A 20,671-nucleotide genomic window follows, 5' to 3' on the forward strand; every position below is an offset into this window, starting at 1 on the left:
GGCCGGCACTCTCCGTGAAGCTGGGGAAAAGAGTAACCCTGCCTTCTGCCCGCTGAGGATATGAAGCCGCAAGAGAAAGCCACGTGAGATCCCTGTTTAGGAAAGAGGAGTCAGGTGGAGGCCCCTGGGTAACTGTGTCATAGCCCCACTGTCTTGGAAAAAGTTGCAAGAGAAACAGTCATGGACTCTGGTGTTCATTAATTCAGTCTAAAAATAGGAGAGGAGGGCTGGGCATGTTGTAGTTAAGTGAGAGACTGCTTGCCCAGTGTGTGCTAGCCCCAGTGCTGAGAGAGAAAGAAAAAGAAGAGGAAGACAAAAGCAAAAACAAAACAAAAAGGAGGAAAGGGGAAAAGATCTTTGGTGCACAGTACATACTTTGGGTCTCACTGGCTCAAGCCAGATAACTTTTTGTTTTGTTTCGGTTTGGTTTTTCAAGACAGGGTTTCTCTATGTAGCCCTAGCTGTCCTGGTACTACCTCTTGTAGACCAAATTGGCCTCGAACTCACAGAGATCCGCCTGCCTCTGCCTTCCGAGTTTTGGGATTAAAGTCGTGTACCACTACCACCCAGCTCCCAGATAATTTTTTAAAAAATGTTTATTATTTATTATGTATACAGTGTTCTGTCTTCATATATGCCTACTCGCCAGAGAGGGCACCAGATCTCATTACAGATGAGCCACCATGTGGTTGCTGGGAATTGAACTCAGAACCTCAAAAAGAACAGTCAGTGCTCTTAACCTCTGAGCCATCATCTCTCCAGTTCTCCTCAGATCTCTTTTTTTTAAAGTGATACGCACTGTCTTGGAGGCTCAGGTTTGTAATCCCACCTACTTTGGAAAGCCCAGGCAAGAGGACCCCAAGTTCAAAACTTGCGGGACCAACCTGAGCCATTTAATATAACCCTGTCTCAAAACAAAAACTAAAGACAGGGAACAAAATTTGGCAGTGAACAGTAAATGACTTGCCTAGAATCCACCAGCTAGAGCCTGGGGGCGTGATTTAGATGTAGCGCACAAGCGGTTGGAGGCGCTGCTCAGTGGTATATGGGCTGCCGATCCTACCCTGGTTTCAGTGCGAAAAAAACGAATGCTGTGAGCTACACGCTAGTAACATAAAGCACAGAAGGTCCTTAATCTATTTGATATCAATTTAGAACTTCCAAAATGAGGGAATGTCTAGATATGACCTCAATGTAAAGCAGACATTCTTGCATGAAAACCCAAAGTTACTCCTTTGATACTTTTTTATTTTAAGCTAAAAGAAGAAGTTGAGAGCACCAGGTGTGCAAAGTCCTTATGGTTTAAATCTTTGCCACCAAGGTTCTCTGTTCTAGTTTAGAGTCGGCTAAGCCTCACTCCGGAACTACAACTCCCGCAAGTCTGCACGCCCTCGCCTTCCTGCTCCGCTACTTGTACGCCAAAAGGCGCAACCCAAGGGGCGGAGCCTCGCGCAAGGGAAGGGACCACAACTCCCAGAGAGCTCCTCGCCCTTGTCGGCTCCAAGACCAAGATGGCCGCGAGTAAGTACAGGCTCGGGGTTTCGCTGGTCTCAAGGAGTTCAGGGAGCCGTGGGCAGACCCGTGACAGAGGCTCAGGAGAGCTCTGGGGCGCGGTGGGAATCCGTCCCAGAAGAGGGGCACATCGATCACGAGGGCGATTTTGCAAAGCAGGGCTAGTACGAAAGGGTTAGAGGTCACCGCAGCAGCCCCCAAGGGTGACTCTTCTTCCATCTCTCCAGGAATCACCACTTTCCTCAAGAATGCCTGGGCGAAGGAGCCGGTGCTGGTGGTGTCCTTCTCAGTCTGGGGGCTCGGTGAGTGCCCCAGGAGCAAATGTGCATCCTACGTCCTGAGGTCATCAGCATTACATACATAGCTCGTCTTGCATCCATCCCTCTTGCCCGTTCTATCCCGACAGTACTGTAGCCCCCTTCCCTCGCCACCCGACGCACACCTAAGCAAGAGGTGCATGCTCAGACTTGCTTGTACTTTGACTCCGAAGTGCAGGATATCTTAAGGAAGTCTGTGGTAGACAAATCTCCCAGCAGGCCTCCCTGGTGAAGAACCTGCTGTGGAACAGGGCTGAACACAGTTCACATGCGCCGGGGGATAAGAGTGACCTGTTAAGCAAATTCTGGTTCTGAAGGTTTGGGGTTTGGCAGTCATCACAGCCCCACAGTTATGATCAGTATCGCAGACCTGGAGTGTGAAAATGAAGTTCTAGAACCCACCATCATGACTTCAAAGGCCTAGAATGCTCTAAAGTATGTGATTTTAATGTAGAAAATATGTTGGGATAATGATTTGAGGCATATTCGATTCGTTCTTTAAATTTAAAATCACATTTGTGTGTGTGTGTGCCACCAGTTAGTTGTAGAGGTCAGAGGACAACTTGGAGTCCATCCTCTTTCCACTCGGAGTCCTAGGGTTTGACTTAGGTTGTCAGTCTTGGGTTTTTTTGTTTGTTTGTTTGTTTGTTTTCAAGACAAGGTATCTCTGTAGCTTTGGAGCCTATCCTGGAACTAGCTCTTGTAGACCAGGCTGGCCTCGAACTCACAGAGATCCGCCTGCCTCTGCCTCCCGAGTGCTGGGATTAAAGGCGTGTGCGCCAGAACCCCGGCCAGGTTGTCAGTCTTGGCAGCAGGTACTTCTACCTGCTGAGGCCTTTCACAACTCCAAAGTTAAATACTTCCTAGAACTGATTTTATTTGCTCCTTTTCAGTTTTCTTTTTTGTAGGGGAATACACAATTTATTTAGCCCAAGCTGGCCTCAAACTCACAGCAGTCTGCTTTGGCTTCTCAAGTGTTGATACTACAGGCATGAGCCACTACTCCTGCAAATCTGTTTAAAAGTGTGTGTGTGTGCCCATGGTGGGGAGAAGAGGGCATAGTATCCTTTGGAGCGGGAGTTATAGGCAGTTGTGAGCTAACGGACATGGCTGCTGGGAATTGAACTCAAGTCCTCTGGAAGATCAGCAAATGCTCTTAGCTAATGAGCCATCTCTCCAGCCCCATCACCTTTTAAAAACAGATTTATGTTTATGTGTGTTTCTGTGTGCCATATGAGTTTGTTGGATACACTATTGCTGGAGTTATAGTTGCAGAAAGTTGTGAGCCAGTCACCCTCCTAGGTGCCTACACTCCGCAAGAACAAGTATTCTTATTTGCTGGGCCATCGTCAGCCCCTCTTTAACAGATGTAGTTGAAGATATGAAACTGCATGTGGCTGTTACCTTATATTAGCAACGCTGGCCTAGTAATGTTCCTGTTACACACCCCCTCCACTCCTGAAGACTCTTAGCTATAGCCCACATGGGCTAATCCAAAAGCTATCAACCATGACTGGCCTGTGGACCTCGTGTGTTCCCAGATGTTAGGCTCCAACCTCTTCGGTTCTCTCCACTCTCAGGATTTAGACTGACCTGTTAAGTGGGATGGTGGCCCTCCTGGTTGTGCTGGCCCTTCCTGGTCCCCTTTGCCAGGGCTGTTTCTACCGTTTCCCTACATCCTTGGTCTCACATTTATGTCTTTCTCCTCAGCTATAATTATGCCCATAATCAGCCCCTACACCAAGTATGCTTCCATGATCAACCAGGCAACACCCTACAACTACCCAGGTGAGCCGAGACCTGAGCTGGGGGAGGGGCAGACAGCTGTGTAGGAGTCACAGCTGCATTCAGATATTCTTTAACTTAACAGGCTTTGAGTTTCTCTCTCCAGATTTCTGTTCCTCTCTGGCTTCCTCCATCCCTGTTAGAGATAACCTCCCTCATTTGCCCGTCTTTGCCTCCCTCTGCTGAATCTCTGGCCCTCACTCCTGTTTCTCACCTGGAGCCCCGTACTGTCTCTGAATATAGAGGCAGACTAGCTGTTCTCTACAGGACCCTAGACATCTGCTGCTCTCAGTGGCTCATTCTTTTGTTTTCCAGTCCCTGTACGAGATAATGGGAACATGCCTGATGTGCCCAGCCACCCCCAGGACCCTCAGGGCCCAAGCCTGGAGTGGCTGAAGAACCTGTGAATACTCCTGCTGATGAAAGAGGCTCCTTCCCTGTTGCCCCCCAATAAAACAAAACAAAACAAAACAAAAAAAACCCTACAGTCTTTTCTTTGGTATGTAAGGAAGTCTCATTATATATGTAGCCTAGGCTGAACTTAAGTGTGTAGCCAGGGTGGCCTCAAACTAATGGCACCTGAGAGTGTTTCAGGGATGGGAGAAGCAGACATGACCTAGACAAGTGTAAATGGGGAGTCTGTTTATTGGGGAGAGAGGGTTAGTCAAAGGGTGGGCTGGCTAGGGTAGGGTAGGGTAGCAGTTTGTCCGGCCCTCGAGAAACCCAACTTGAATCCAAGGCCTCATCTGCTTCAAAGCCAAAGTCTTCCTCAACTTTAATCTGGAGAGATAAGCAACAAGATGTGAGTGGATATAGAGATCTAGGAGACATCGCCCACCCCCAACACACCCAATCAGCCTGTGGGCACTGGTTTCCCAGGCCATAAACTTCCAAGCAACCCTGAAAAGCATCCCTCAACTGACTTCCTCTTCTCCCACTGTTCCCACATTGAGTCATTTTCTTCAAGCTCTAACCTACATTTTCTAATTCCTTTTCCCTGCCCTCCCTGTCCTCCATCCTGCTGTCACTCTGCCCAGCCCTCCCCCAGCCCTGGACCCCTCAAAACCCAGCCCAGGATTCTCACCACGCCTTGGCCCCAGCCCTCGGCTCCCACCTGCACTGGGGCCAGTTCTGGGGTCAACGAAGCCCCCACCCGTGGTGCCCGCCGCCTCTTCCGCCCACTGGGCCCTTCGCCAGGGGCTGGGCTGCTGGGGTCTAGGTGTGCAGGTGTCCTTTGGGGTGGGGAAAGTCCCTCTTTCTCTGGAGGCTCGTTCTCAGCATTGCCCGGAGTGGGGACATCTGTGCCTTGGCTGCCATCATCCTGGTAAGATGAAAATTGGAGGCAGTTAAAGACTTAACTGGACTCCCCATTACCCCACCCAACCTTCCTGGAGACCAGAGCTCACCTCCAACACAATGGTGAACTGGCTAGCCCGGTAGTCATCTCCGTAGGAGTCCAGCACCCTCATGAGGAACCTGTGTGGACAGAGATGCAGGCATTGGGGCATCTTATCTTCTGGGGGAGAGGGGAGTAACATAATAAAGTCCAGATCTCCCTTTACTTCAATCTAAAGGAAGGTTTGGAGCTCTGTAGCCTGAGAGCATAGCCTTGGAACCTAAAGTCTGTGAATGATAGGTGACATCCTTTGCTGGGTGGGCTAGATGCTGTAATGGCACATTCCAAAGACCTGTTCTCTCAAGTATGTAGTGTGATTGTCAGCATTGAATTCCAATTGGATCCCCATCACGAGGATTCAGTACTGAGTTCCTCTAACTCCAGCTCCATGGCTCTCTGCTAGTCTCCACAGGTACCCACCTACATATGTGCCTATATCACACAAAGAGACTCAAAAGATTTTTAAAAATAAACTAAGTCGCCAGGCGGTGGTAGCACACGCCTTTAATCCCAGCACTCGGGAGGCAGAGGCAGGCGGATCTCTGGGAGTTCGAGGCCAGCCTGGTCTACAAGAGCTAGTTCCGGGACAGGCACCAAAACTACAGAGAAACCCTGTCTCGAAAAACCAAAAAAAAAAAAAAAATAATAATAATAATAAAATAAATAAAAAAAATAAAATAAGTAAAAGTAAACTGATAGGCTTTCTGTACTGAACAGAAACACCTGGGTATGGTGGCACACACCTTTAATCCCAACACTTGGGAGGCAGGGAAGGCAGAGGCAGGTGGATCTCCAAGTTTGAGGCCACACTGGTCTACACAGAGAGTTCCAGGACTGCCAGGACTACACAGAAGAAAAACAAAAAACAGAGCTACCTGGTATGGGGGCTGGAAACTAAACTCAGGGCCTCTGGAAGTGCTATACTAACCACAGGGCCACCTCTCTATTCTTACACTTTTCTCTTCTACAGTACTAGAGATTGGACCCAAGGACTAGAGAGACGGCTCCACCATTAAGAGTATGGATGGGGGCTGGAGAGATGGCTCAGTGGTTATAAGCACTGCTCCTCTTCCAGAGGTCCTGAGTTAATTCCCAGCACCCATATGGTGGCTCACACCATCTGTAGTGGGATCTGATGCCCTCTTCTGAATAAGGTTGCACGTGCAGATAGAACACTCAAATGCATAAAATCAATAAAGAGAATACAAAGAATCAATGAAACCAAGAATTGGCTCTTTGAAAGAATCAACAACATTGACAAACCCTTATCCAAACTAACTAAAAGTCAGAGAGAGAATATCCAAATTAACAAAATCAAAAACAAAAGGGGAACATAACAACAGATACCATGAAAATCCAGAGAATCATTAGGTCATACTACAAAAACATGAATTCCACAAAATTGGAAAATCTAAAAGAAGTGGAAAAATTTCCTATATGATACCACTTGCCAAATTTAAATCAAGATCAGAAAAATTATTTAAATAGACCTATGAATAGCTTAAGGAAATAGAAGCAGTCATTTAGTAAGTTTCAGTGCAGAATTCTACCAGACTTTTTGGTTTTTTTTTTTTATTTTTTAACATTTTTTATTGATATTTACTGAGCTCTATATTTTTCTCTGCTCCTCTCCCTGCCTCTCCCCTTCCCCCTTCAATCTTCCCCCCAAGGTCCCCCTTGCTCCCAATTTACTCAGGAGATCTTGTCTTTTTCTACTTTCTACTTCCCATGTAGATTAGATCTATGTAAGTCTCTCTTAGTGTCCTCATTGTTGTCTAAGTTCTCTGGGATTGTGGTTTGTAGGCTGGCTTTGTTTTATATTTAAAAACCACCTATGAGTGAGTACATGTGATAACTGTCTTTCTGTGTCTGGGTTACCTCACTCAAAATGATGTTTTCTAGCTCCATCCATTTTCCTGCAAAATTCAAGATGTCATTATTTTTTTCTGCTGTGTAAATATACTCAAAAGTGGTATTACTGGGTCTTGAGGAAGGCTGTTTCCTAATTTTCTGAGAAATCACCACACTGACATACAAAGGGGTTGTACCAGCTTGCATTCCCACCAGCAATGCAGAAGTGTTTCCTTTTCCCCACAACCTCTCCAGCATAAGTTGTCATCAGTGTTTTTGATCTTGGCCATTCTTACAGGTGTAAGATGGAATCTGAGTTGTTTTGATTTGCATTTCTCTGATGACTAAGGATGTTGAACATTTCCTTAAGTGTCTTTCACCCATTTTAGATTCCTCTGTTGAGAGTTCTCTGTTTAGGTCTATACTTCATTCTTTTATTGGATTATGTGATCTTTTGGTGTCCAATTTCTTTTTTTTTTAATATTTATTTATTTATTAATTATGTATACAATATTCTTTCTGCATGTATGCCTGAAGTCCAGAAGAGGGCACCAGACCTCATTACAGATGGTTGTGAGCCACCACGTGGTTGCTGGGAATTGAACTCAGGACCTTTGGAAGAGCAGGCAATGCTCTTAACCGCTGAGTCATCTCTCCAGCTCTTGGTGTCCAATTTCTTGAGTTCTTTGTATATTTCAGAGATCAGACCGCTCTCTGATGTGGGGTTAGTGAAGATCTTTTCACATTCTGTAGGCTGTCAATTTGTCTTGTTTTTTTTTTTTTTTTTTTTTTTTTTTTTTTTAACAGACTTAATTCACTTTTATTTTCCTTGTATAAAAACCCTTATGTGGTGGCCACAGCTGGAGCCTGGGTCCTCTGAACAGAGACTCTGGTGTGGGTTTTCACAAGATGGTCAGTGAATTCCTGATAAGGAGACTTGGTGAACACAGTCTCTTTCCAGAGGTCGAGGGTCAGGTAGCTATAGGTCTTAGAGATGGCATCAAAGGTGGCCTTGGCAAAGTTGCCCAGGGTGGCAGTGCAGCCCCTGGCTGATGTGTAGCAGTCATCAATGCCAGCCATCATCAGCAGCTTCTTGGGCACAGGAGCAGAGACTATGCCAGTGCCTCTGGGGGCAGGGATGAGACGCACCAGCACAGAACCACAGCGGCCTGTCACTTTGCAAGGAACAGTGTGGGGCTTGCCAATCTTGTTCCCCCAGTAGCCTCTCCGCACAGGGACAATGGAAAGCTTGGCCAAGATGATGGCCCCTCGGATGGCAGTGGCTATCTCCTTGGAGCACTTGACACCGAGACCTACGTGACCATTGTAGTCCCCAATAGCGACAAAAGCCTTGAACCTGGTCCGCTGGCCTGCCCTAGTCTGCTTCTGCACGGGCATGATCTTCAGAACCTCATCCTTTAGGGAAGCTCCCAGGAAAAAGTCAATAATCTCAGACTCCTTAATGGGCAGGGAGAACAGGTAGATCTCCTCTAGGGACTTGATTTTCATGTCCTTAACCAGGCGGCCCAGCTTGGTGACGGGAATCCACTCCTTGTCTTCAGCTTTACCTCCGCGAGCCCCGCGGCCTCGTCCTCGGCCACGGCCTCGACCACGGCCGCGGCCCCTCAGACCGCTGCCGAATCCTCCGCGGAAGCCGCCACGGCCTCCTAATCCTGGGCCCCCGGGTCCTCCGGGCCCTCCCGCTGCACCGGCGTCATCCGCCATTTGGTGTTTCCAGAAGAAGAAGAAGCTCAATTTGTCTTGTTGACTGTGTCCTTTGCTTTACAGAAGCTTTTCAGTTTTAGGGGGTCCCATTTATTAATTGTTACTCTCAGTGTCTGTGCTGCTGGGGTTCTATTTAGGAAGTAGTTCCCTGTGCCAATGCATTCAAGTGTACTTCCCATTTTCTCTTCTATAAAGTTCAGTGTGGCTGGCTTTATGTTGAGGTCTTTGATTCATTTGGACTTGAGTTTTATGCATGGTGATAGATAGGGATGTATTTTCTTCTACATGTTGATATCCAGTTATGCCAGCATCACTTGTTAAATATGCTTTCTTTTTTCCATTTGATATTTTTTGCTTCTTTATCAAAGATCAGGTGTTTGAAGATGTGTGGATTGATATCCGGGCTTCTATTCGGTTCCATTGGTTCTCCTGTCTGTTTCTATGCCAATACTAAGCTGTTTTCAGTACTGTAGCTCTGTAGTAGAGTTTGAAGTCAGGGATTGTGATGCCTCCAGAAGTTCTTTTATTGCACAGGATTGTTTTGGCTATCCTGGGTTTTTTGTTTTTTGTTTTTCCATATGAAAAACATATGAAGTTGAGTACCATTCTTTCAAGGTCTTTGAAGAATTTTGCTAGGCACAGACTTTTTAAAAAAAGATTTATTCATTTATCACGAATATAATGTTCTCCTTGCACGCCAGAGGAGGGCACCAGATCTCATTATAGATCGTTGTGAGCTGCTGGGTATTGAACTCAGAGCCTCTGAAAGTACAGCCAGTGCAAATAACCTCTGAGCCATCTCTCCAACCCCCACTACCAGACTTTCAAAAAAAAAATAGCTAATACCACTACTCCTCAAATTATTCCACAAAATAAAAACAGAAGGAATACTGTCAAATTCTTTTTTATGAGGCCACAGTTATTTTGATATCAAAGTATATAAAGATTTAACAAAAAAAGAAAATTACAGACCAATTTCCCTCATGAACATTGATGCAAAAATACTCAATAAAATACTGAAAAACCAAATCTAAGAATGCATAAAAAAATCATCCACCATAATCAAGTTGCTTCATCCCAGAGATTTAGGGATGGTTTAGCATATGAAAATCTGGCAATGTAATTGACCATGTAAACAAGCTGAAAAAACAAAACAAAAGATCATCTCATTAGATGCTGAAAAAGCCTGTGACAAAATCAAGAACTCCTTCATGATAAAAGTCTTGGAGAGAATAGGGATACAAGAAGCATACCTAAATATAATAAAAAACAAAATACAGCAAGCTGAAAGCCAATATCAAATTAAATGGAGAGAAACTCTAAGCAATTCCACTAAAATCAGAAATAAGACAGGGCTGTCCACTCTCTCCATATCTATTCAATATACTACTCAAAATTCTAGCTAGAGCAAAAGGAGAATTGGACAAGAAGAATTGAAAATTCAACAAATTGAAAAAAAGAAGTCAAAGTATAGCTATTTTCAGATGACATGATAGTATATATAAGTGACCCCAAAAATTCTACCAGTGAGTTTCTATAACTGATAAACACCTTCAGTAATATAGCAGGATACACGATTAACTCAAAGAAAATCAGTAGCCCTCTTATATACAAATGATAAATGATCTGAGAAAGAAATCAGGAAAACAATACCCTTCACAATAGCCACAAACAATATAAAATATATTGGGGTAACTCTATCCAAGCAAATAAAAGGCCTGTATGACAAGAACTTCAAGTCTTTGAAGAAAGAAAGATATCAGAAGATGGAAAAATCTCCCATGCTCATGGATAGCTAGGATTAGCATAGTAAAAATGGCCATCTTACCCAAAGCTATCTACAGATTCAACGTAATCCCCATCAAAATTCCAGTACAATTCTTTACAGACCATGAAAGAACAATACTCAACTTCATATGGAAAAACAAGAAACCAAGGATAGCTAACACAATCATGGACAATAAAAGAACTTCTGGAGGCATTACCATCTCTGATCAAGATCTACTACGGAGTTACAGCAATAAACACTGCACAGTATTGGCATAAAAAAAAGACATTCATCATTGGACTCAAATCAAAGACCCAGACATAAATCCACACAACTATGGACAGCTGAATTTTGACAAAGAAGCCAAAATTATACAATGGAGAAAAGAAAGCATCTTCCACAAATGGCGCTGGCATAACTGGAGAGCGGCATGTAGAAGAATGCAAATAGATCCCTATCTATCATCCTGCACAAAACTCAAGTCCAAGTGGATCAAAGATGGCAACATAAATCCAGTTACATTGAACCTGATAGAAAAGAAAGTGGTAAACAGCCTTGAACACATTGGCAGACCATTTCCTAAATATAACACCGGTAGCACAGGCACTAAGATTGACAATTAATAAATGGGACCTTATGAAACTGAAAAGTTTCTGTAAGGCAAAGGACACCATCAATAGGACAAAAAGGCAGCCTACAGAATGTGAAAAGATCTTTACCAACTCCACATTGGACAGAGGGCTAATCTCTAAAATGTATAAAGAATTCAAGAAATTAGACATCAAAAAAAAAAAAAACCAAATAATCCAGAGAATTCTCAACAGAAGAATCTCAAATCGCTAAGAAACACTTAAAGAAATGTTAACATTCGTAGCTATCAGGGAAATGCAAATTAAAATGACTCTGAGATCTTACACCTATCAGAATGGGTAAGATCAAAAATACAAGTGACAGATTCTGTTGGAGAGGATGCGAAGCAAGGGGAACGTGCCTCCATGGTGGGAGTGCGAATGTGCTTGGCTACTTTGGCAGTTTCTCAGGAAATTGGGAATCAATCTACCTCAAGACCCAGCTATATCACTCTTGGGCATATACCAAAGGATGCCCAATCATACCACAAGGACACTTGCTCAGCTATGTTTATAGCAGCATTATTCGTAATAGTCAGAACCTGGAAATGGCCTAGATGCCCCTCAACTGAAGATTGGATAAAGAAAATGTAGTACATTTACACATTACACAATGGAGTATTATTCAACTGTAAGAACAATGACATCAGAAAATTGGAGGCAAATAGATGGAACTAGAAAAAAATCATTCTGAGTGAAGTAACACAGACCCAGAAAGACAAACATGGTATGTATTCACTCATACGTGGATATTAACTGTAAAGTAAAGATAACCAAGCTACAAACCACAGACCCAGAGAGGCTAGGTAGCAAGGAGGGCCCAAGGGGGATGCATGGATCTCCCTGAGAGTGTGAAATAGAGGATATTTCATGGGTGGATTGAGGGAGGGTGGGGATGGGAACATGAGGGATAAGGTTGGGGGGATGGATGGTGAAGTACTGAAAGAGAAGAGTGGAAAGGAAGGGCATTCCAGGATCAGGTAGAAACCTGGCATAAGGGTAGCTCCCAGAAATCTACAAGGATGATCCCAGCTAAAACTCCTAGCAATGGTGGATACGGAGCCTGAACTGGCCATCTCCTGTGAACAGCCACGATTGGGACACCAACCCAGTCACATAGCCCTTGATCTACAGTTTGTCCTGCCTATGGGATGTGCTGGGGTAACGGTGGTATAGAGGGAGTGGCCAACCAATGACTAATCCACCCTGAGACCAATTCCAGGAGAGTAGGCCCACCCCGACACTGCCTGGAGTGCCCGGATCCAGAGGCTGAATGACCCGGAGACCTAGAATAGAAACAAACATGATTGGAGGGGAAAAATGTCAATGTAATGATGCCTAACAATATTCTGCCATACTCATGGCTTGGTGCCTAGCCCAGCTGCCATCAGAGAGGCTTCATCCAGCAACTGATGAAAACAGAGACAGAGACCCCCAGCCAAACAATAGGCTGAGCTTGGGAAATCCTGCTGAAGAGAGGGTGGAAGGATTACAGGAGCCAAAGTGGTCAAGAACAACACAGGGAAACCCACAGAAACAACTAACCTGGGCTCAAGGAGCTCAGAGTCTGAATTGACAACCAGGGAGCCTGCATGGGACTGATCTAGGTCCTCTACATATATGGGACAGTTGTGTAGCTTAGTCTTCTTGTGGGACTCCTAATAGTGGGAACAGGGGCTGTCCCTAACACTTTGGCTGTCTCTAACTCTTTTGCTAGCTTCTGATATATTATTCCTCATACTGGGTTGCTTTGTCCAGCCTTAATACAAGGGGAGGTGCTTAGTCATACTGCAACTTGATACGCCATGCTTTGTGGACATGGGAGGTCTGCCCTTTCTTAACCAGAAATGGAGGAAGACTGGATGGTGGGGTTGAGAAGAGGTAGGGCACGGGTACTGGGAGGGAAGGAAGAAGGGGAAACTGTGGTCAGGCTGTAAAATAAATAAATTTAAAATAATAATAAAGACAGAGAGATTGATTTCAGGGCCTTGCACATGCTAGGTAAGTGCTCTGCTGCTGGCCTACATGCCCAGTCCTTCCTGGGGTTGTAGACAGGTGCTCTACTAATGAGCCAAACCCCAGCCCTTTGCTGGAGGATTCTAGGCAAACACGTTATCACTTCTAAACCATTTCCCCAGCAGGCCTCTTTTGTTCCTTTAAGTTTGATTTTTTTATGTGTATAGATATTTTACTATATATATATATATATATATATATATATATATATATATATATATATATATATCTTGTACATGCCTGATGCCCAGAAGAGGCCAGAAGAGGGGAGTAGGATCTCCTAGACTGGAGGTACAGTTGTGAGCTGCATGTGGGTGGTAGAAATTGAACTGGATCCTCTACAAGAACAGTAAGTACTCTTAACCACCAATCCACCTCTCCAGTCTGAAATTTTAAATCTTCTCAAATATGAGCAAAAATAGTCATCTGTAGCTAGCAGATACCACACTTGACAATGAATCCTGGGAGCTGAGCACTGGGTGAGGATGTGGGAGTGTGAAGACATATCAGCAGAGATGGCTGAGAAGGAACAGTCTAAGAGGACCACGACACCAGGAAGGTGTTCTAAAGGAGGACCCACAGGGTCAAATGTGCCAAGCCGTGGAGCTGAGAAGACCTGGGAGGACTTGGCCTCACAGAGCTCTGCATATAAGCTTGTTCCTGTGTCAGTGAACCACAGCAAGTAGGCAACTGGCTGCAGGGCTCACACCCTGCCTGTTCATGGTGTGATACCAGTGCTCAGCAGGAGTTAATGACCTGAGTTTGCCACAGTGAACTCTAGCTCAGGCCTCCTGCAGCCTCCTGATGCTGCTGCTACCATGGGAGTCAGAGTTCAGAGAAACAGCAAGTCAGCTATGTGCTGCTTCCTTCCGGCTGTCCTGTCCACTTACATGGAACAAACACTCTGTCCTACCCCTTACCCCAGTCCTAGGGCCAGCTCTTCTCTCCAAGACCCAATTCCATTTCTCCATTTATTGCATTCCGAGCCCTTAACTTCAGCTTTGTTCCCATGCCTTGTGAAGGCCAGGAAGACGAGAGATGGCACACAGGGTGAAAGGTGGTGGGAACATGTGGGAGCAGAGGTGCTGAGCCCACAGAGCATGCACAACGGTACCTGCGCTCCTGCTGGAGTCTCCGGGTTATCCTTTGCACCTGATGCAGCCTGTTCAGGACTCGTTCATTCACCTGCAGGAAGGCAGAAGAAATGCAATGGTTTGAATGAGAAATGTCCTCAAAGGCTCTGGCATTTGAGCACTTGGTTCCCAGTTGTTGGCACTGTTTGGGGAAGTCTAGGAGGTGTTGGCCATACTGGAGGAAGTACATCACTGGGGGGCAGACTCTGAGGTTTCAAAAGCCTCACACCATTCCTAGCGCTGTTTCTCTGCTTTATGCTTGCTGTTCAAGATGTGAGCCCTCAGCTTCCTGATGCCTTTGCTCTACCATTTCTACCTGAACCCTCAGGAACCCTAAGCCAAAACAAACTCTTCCTTAAGCCTTGGCCATGACATTTTATCACAGCAACAGAAAAGTGACTAAGTCAGACACCCAGACCAAGGGACTCCATCTACTCCCCTGTTCACTCATTCAGGGTTTCTAATGTCATGCCTTCCACGTACCTGGCTCAATGGAGACATGCTGAGGCCCAAGGCCCTACTTAATTTACTCCTTTCTCCTCCCCCCTCATTTTCACCCAGTGCCAAGGGCTGGTGTAGCATGAATCAATACAAACCCAGAGACAGAAACTGGGATTCAACCTGAAGGTCAGAAAACCAAAACAGGGCTGGAGAGATGGCTCAAAGGTTAAGAGCATTGCCTGCTCTTCCAAAGGTCCTGAGTTCAATTCCCAGCAACCACATGGTGGCTCACAACCATCTGTAATGAGTCCTGGTGCCCTCTTCTGGCCTGTAGGCATACATGCAGACAGAATATTGTGTACATAATAAATAAATAAATATTTTTAAAAAAAAAAGAAAGAAAGAAAGAAAAAGGAAACCAAAGCAGCCAGCCACTGGCTCTTACCTCTACCTCAGTCTGAAATGGTGATCCTGACTCCAGAAATCTCAGAATGAGACTGGGTGTGAGAGCTGTCTCTAGGCTGGGATCAAAGGCGTGCACCACTACTGCCCAGTTTCTATGTCTACTGGGATTAAAGGTGTGTGTCACCACTGCTTCGTCTGTAAGGCTGATCAGTACAACTGTTTTACTCTCTCATCTTCAGACAAGCTTCATTTATGAAAATACAAATGAAATATTGCTACAGGCTGGCATCCACCTTACTCCCAGAGCACACTCTAGGCCTAGGGGTCTTCTTTCCACATTGTCTCTCTTCTATTTTGGTTCACATTTCCCCCACAGTCAATTTTCAATTAAAATGTCATCTACTCAGGGAGTCACCTTAGGCCTCCCACCAAACTGTGACACCACTTCCCCAGTTATCACACCAGAACCCTGGCCACACATTCACTGTCTGTCTGTCTGTCTGTCTGTCTATCTATCTATCTCTATCTATCTATCTATCTATCTATCTATCTATCTCTATCTATCTATCTATCTATCTATCTATCTATCTATCTATCGCCAGCATCTTACTATGTAGTCATGTTGGCCTGAACTTGCAGAGCCCTGCCTCCCTTTTATTATTTATTTATTTATTGGTTTTTCAAGATAGCGCTTCTCTGTGTGGCTCTGGCTGTCTTAGAAACTCTCTCTGTAAACCAGGCTGGTCTTGAACTCACAGACATCTACCTGCCTCTGCCTCCCAAGTGCTGGGCCACCACCGCTTGACTCCTTTACTTTTTCTTTCTTTTAAATAATTTTTATTTAAATTTTATTTTATATGCATTGGTGTGAAGGTTTCAGATCCCCAGGAACTGGAGCTACAAACAGTTGTGAGCTGCCATGTGTGTGCTGGGAATTGAACCTGGGTCTTCAGGAAGAACAGCCAGTGCTCTTAACTGTTGAGCCATCTCTGCAGTCCCCCCTTTACTTTTTCTTTCTTTTTTTTTTTTAAAATATTTATTTATTAAGTATACAATATTCTGTCTGCATATATGCCTGCAGGCCAGAAGAGGGCACCAGATCTCATTTCAGATGGTTGTGAGCCACCATGTGGTTGCTGGGAATTGAACTCAGGACCTTTGGAAGAGCAGGCAATGCTCTTAACCGCTGAGCCATCTCGCCAGCCCCCTTTACTTTTTCTTACACCTACATCTTCTTTACTTGTTTTGCTTACTGTCTGTCTCCCTACCCACAACATAAGCTCCACAGTGACAGCAATGTGCCTGTGTCCTCCAGGCCTTAACAGCACCTGTCTGGTAGAGCTCACTCAAACCTTGCTGAATGAACAATTACACAGCTTTTCACTTTGGATCTGAAATACACTTAGTTACTGTTCTATTGCTGTGAAGAGACACTATGACTAAAGCAAATTTTTTAAAAGAAAGCATTTAATTGGGGCTTGCTTATAGTTTTAGAGGGTTAATCTATGATCATCATGGTGGGAAGCAGATAGGCACAACTCTGGAGCAGTAGCTGAAAGATTTACATCCTGATCTATAGGTAACTGGCAGGGAAAGGAGACCAGGCTTGACATGGGCTTTAAAACCTCAGAGCCCACCCCTAGAGATGAACCTCCTCCAACAAGGTCACACCTCATAATCCTTCCCAAATAGTTGACTAACTGGGGACCAAGCATGCCAACAGACAAGGGCCACTCTCACGCCCACCACACTCTCATGGGCTCAAGCTTTCAAAGCATGGCTCTCAGCTGTTGGTGGGAGGCTTGGGAAAGTTCAGAAAGCATATCTACGTAGCAGAAATCAATTATTAGGGCTGGGCCTCTCAATGGTATACCCAATCTGCAGTTCCTGCCTACACAAACTGAGGAGTTCCACTGAGCATCCTCGCCACAATGCACTGGAATCATAAGCCAAAATAAATCTTTCCTCCCTTAATTTGCTTCTGTTGGATGCTGGGGTTACAGAAACATAAAAGTCATTAATACAAGCCCCAAAGTGTTTGTCAGACACCAACAGTCTACATGTCAGGTATTAAACCAGAAGATGGCCACTGTAAAGATGGCCATCAGAAGACCTTTAAGCCAACACCTGAATGATAAGTAGGAGACAAATGAGCAACAAGTCAGAAAGAAAACATTTTAGGATCCGGGAACATCCCCTGAAGTTCCTGAGACCCCAGCCTAGACATGGAAGGAGAGGGATGTAACTCGGACAAAGCGAGCATAGGACATGGGCTGATGTATATTTCTTTTGGTCAGAAAGACCCACAGTTTCCTGGCTCTGCCACTCATCAGCTGTGTGGATTCTACAAATTACTCAACCTGAGCTTTGGGTTTCTGCATATGGAATCTATTCTTAGTGGGGTGGATTAAGATGGAGGCTTAGTGGATGGAGCAACAGTTCAGCGGTTCAAAGTGCTTACTTGTGTATGCAGGTGTGTGGAGGGTGCTGGAGAGATGGCTCATTGACTAAAAGCACTAACTTTTCTTCCAGAAGAGTCATATCCAATTCACAGCACCCACATAGTGGCTAACAACCATTTGTAACTCTGATTCCAAGGGATCCAATGCCCCAGTCCAGGCTTTGTGGGTACTAAGCATGCACAACATGATGCACAGATATACATGCAGGCAAAATACTCGTAAAGAGTTTATATATGTGTCTATATACGTACACATATTTATATATTGGTTTATGAGTATTTTAGATAAAATAGGATATATATGAGAAAAAAACATAGATAATGTACAATGTACTTGTTGCTCTCTCAGAAAACCAGATTTTAGATCCCAAAACACACTAGGTAGCTCATAATGCGCTACAACTTTAGCTCCAAGACATCCAATGGCCCTTTCTACACTTTGTACCAACCTGCTAAACAGCATTTGGAATCCCTTCCCAATCTCCTGGTTCCCCATAAGAATACATCGTTCTTATGGGTTATCACCCCTAACCCCAAAGATTTGTTGGAATCCTAACCCAGTACTTCAGGAAGTAAGCACTTTGAAAACAGGGCACTCTCATAACCAGTCAACAGAGGTCAATGGGATGGTGCCTAATCTGACTACTGTCCTTATAAAAAGGAGAAACTGAGACACTGACCCCACACACTGGGATAATCTATGAGAAGATGAAAATAAGAAATCGGGTGATACTTCTGCCTATCAGAGATTACCAGCAACTGTAGAAGCTGGAATCCTGGACTGCACCTTCCTCAGCCCTCAGAAGCCCTGCTAACACCTTGACCACGTCTCTAAAACTGTCAGGGACTGAATATTTTGTTCCACTACCAGTTTGTGATACTTGAGCACAGCAGTCAGCCAGAGCACACTTGACACAATCATCAGTAGAGCCTGATAAGCATTTAGACCTGCCCGGTCCCCTGCGGGCCCCCACTGCTCCCCCTCCCCCTGCCAGCTCCCATTTGTACAAAGAGAAAATTCCAAATTTCTTGCCTGGTGTTCCTGGCTAACTAAGACCTACACTCTGTCCATTAATCCTCCCCACTTCTTACCAAGGAGATGAACTGAATGGCTCACATGATGAGTTCATCTGACATACAGGTTTCAGGGATGGGGGGAAGAAGGATCCAAGGAAGGTTTAAGAGGCAGAGCAAGCCGGGCGCTGGCAGCACATGCCTTTAATCCCAGCACTCAGGGGGCATGGGCAGGCGGATCTCTGTGCGTTTGAGGCCAGCCTGGTCTACAGAGTTAGTTCCAGGACAGGCTCCAAAGCTATACAGAAAAAACCTATCTCAAACAAAACAAAACAACAACAACAAAAGAGGCTGAGCAGATGAACCTGGAGGTGCCTCAGGTGAAAAGCAGGGGATCCATCTACCTTTCCGAGGTGAGTGGACTATGTGAGAGTCACCTGTGAAACACCAGAAGGCAAATCAAGTGACGGATGCTGTGATGGCTATTTAGTTTTTCAGCTTCACAAGATCTAAACACCTAAGAGACAAGACTCTATGCTTATCTGTGGGAGTCTTTAGATTAGGTAGGACGATCCACTCGAAATGTGGGCCGCACCATTCCATGGCCTGGACTATGGAACTTAATAAAAAGGAAACGTCAAGCTGAGTACCAGTATTTCTCTCTCTCTCTCTCTCTCTCTCTCTCTCTCTCTCTGTCTCTGTGTGTGTGTCTGTCTGTCTGTCTGTCTGTCTCTCTCTCTCCTTCCAGACTATGAACGCAACAAGACCAGCTGTTCCATCCTCTTGCTACCAATGCCTTCCCTGCCACGATGTAGCCTCAAACTGTAAGCTAGAGGAAGCCCTTCCTCAAGTTGCTTTTGTCAGGTACTTTGTCATCACAACAAGAAAAGTAATGAATATATATGTTCTGGAAGAGAGCACTCAGGGTGCCTGCCAGAGTTCGACCCACATGAATCTGTTCATTTGTTTCAGTACAAGAGGACACGGAAAGAGAAGGAAACTAGGAAGAGGAGGAGGAGACAGTTTAGGTCAGAGGACCCCCAAATGGGAATCCACATTCACCTACCTGCTCGATCTCCCGGCAGCGCCGACCTAGAGCCTGGTACTTTCTTCTATTTAGTTCCCGTTGGCGACGCCTGCGACCCCGGGCTGCTTCTTCCTCTTCATCCCGCTCCCGGAGTCCTGAACCACCGAGACCACCGGACACAAACTCCACTTCTGTCTCTAGCTCACTCTCCAGGATGTGGCCACCAAACAAGGGAGGCAGAGCCAGCTCTGAGCCTGGTGGCGCTGAGAATTCTTCAAAGCCCACAGCTGCCATGGTCCTGTAGGGCCGATAGGTTTCAGGAACCGTGCATTCGGGCTCTCCAGTCCCTCCTCAGACGCTTGGGTCCAGGTCCCAGCCTTTCTCCCTCACACCCAGGGGTCCAGGCCCCAGTCCCGCTCCCAAACACTCAGGTACCAGACCCTAGCCTCCTTCCTCACAAGCAGGAGTCAAGACCCTACTCTTCCTCCCTCACATCCAGGGGTCCAGGCCCCAACAACCCTCCTCCCTAACACCTAGGAATCAGACCCTATACCCTCCTCTCTCAGACCCTGGAGCCCATGCTCTCCTTGCTCTCAGATCCATGATAGTACACAAACTCCTAATCTTCTACCCTAGGATGCTCCAGCACAGCCCCCAGCACCTCCAAAAAAGATTCTAAAAGAAAGCAACTGCACAAACTACAATCCCCCACCCTCTTTGAGATCGCTTGGGTCGACCGCTTCACATCACGCAGCCGTGTTTTCGGATTTCTCACAAAGGTCAGCTACTTACCCCTCTCTCTGTTCCAGCTCCATTTCTCGGGTCAGGAGACACCTCAAGCCTCAGATAGGAGGAGCCGTACACAAAACTACCTGTCCCATCAGGCCTTGCGAAACAGGAAAGCTTACTGACTTCTGGGAATTATAGTTTCCTACCCCCACTTTAGTTTGCACCTGACTCCGAATTGCGGCTAGAAGCCCTTGGTTTATCCTCTAGCGCCTCCACCGATCGTCTACGTCGTCACCGTCTTTATTCCTGTCTCGTCGCAGTGTCATAGAGCCAGAGCGATTCTCTACTTAACAGGCTCAACCTACAACGTCGCACAAGCTCGTCGAGTCTCACTTGGCGATTCTCCCGGCTGCCGTCCAGGTAGACGGCTGCTAATAAAGTTGTTGTCCAAATGCCACCGGA

General features: G+C 45.6%; 3 protein-coding genes across 4 annotated transcripts; 1 reads left to right on the plus strand and 2 right to left on the minus strand.

The window, feature by feature from the left end:
- The first annotated feature begins 1,440 nt into the window (after nt 1–1,440).
- Ndufa3 (NADH:ubiquinone oxidoreductase subunit A3) lies at nt 1,441–4,057 on the plus strand. Its single transcript, XM_057761634.1, has 4 exons — nt 1,441–1,521; nt 1,740–1,814; nt 3,540–3,617; nt 3,930–4,057. Exons 1-4 carry the CDS (start codon nt 1,512–1,514, stop codon nt 4,019–4,021), a joined length of 255 nt encoding a protein of 84 aa, XP_057617617.1. The 5' UTR covers nt 1,441–1,511; the 3' UTR covers nt 4,022–4,057.
- A 195-nt stretch (nt 4,058–4,252) lies between these two features.
- On the minus strand, nt 4,253–20,646 carry Tfpt (TCF3 fusion partner). Of its 2 annotated transcripts, none has more exons than XM_057761628.1 (6): nt 20,273–20,646; nt 19,520–19,778; nt 14,114–14,184; nt 5,021–5,090; nt 4,729–4,935; nt 4,253–4,394 (listed from the first exon to the last, which is right to left on the minus strand). In XM_057761628.1, the coding sequence occupies exons 1-6, from the start codon at nt 20,293–20,295 to the stop codon at nt 4,275–4,277; spliced, it is 750 nt and encodes a 249-aa protein (XP_057617611.1). In that variant the 5' UTR covers nt 20,296–20,646; the 3' UTR covers nt 4,253–4,274. The 2 variants fall into 2 exon arrangements, with proteins under 2 accessions (XP_057617611.1, XP_057617610.1); XM_057761627.1 differs by having other exon boundaries at nt 4,699–4,935.
- Nucleotides 7,705–8,605, minus strand: LOC130869442 (40S ribosomal protein S2-like). Its single transcript, XM_057761625.1, has one exon. The coding sequence runs from the start codon at nt 8,584–8,586 to the stop codon at nt 7,705–7,707; it is 882 nt and encodes a 293-aa protein (XP_057617608.1). The 5' UTR covers nt 8,587–8,605.
- Nucleotides 20,647–20,671: the final 25 nt, after the last annotated feature.

This window comes from Chionomys nivalis, chromosome 2 (assembly GCF_950005125.1).
Source record: "Chionomys nivalis chromosome 2, mChiNiv1.1, whole genome shotgun sequence".
NCBI lineage: Eukaryota > Metazoa > Chordata > Mammalia > Rodentia > Cricetidae > Chionomys > Chionomys nivalis.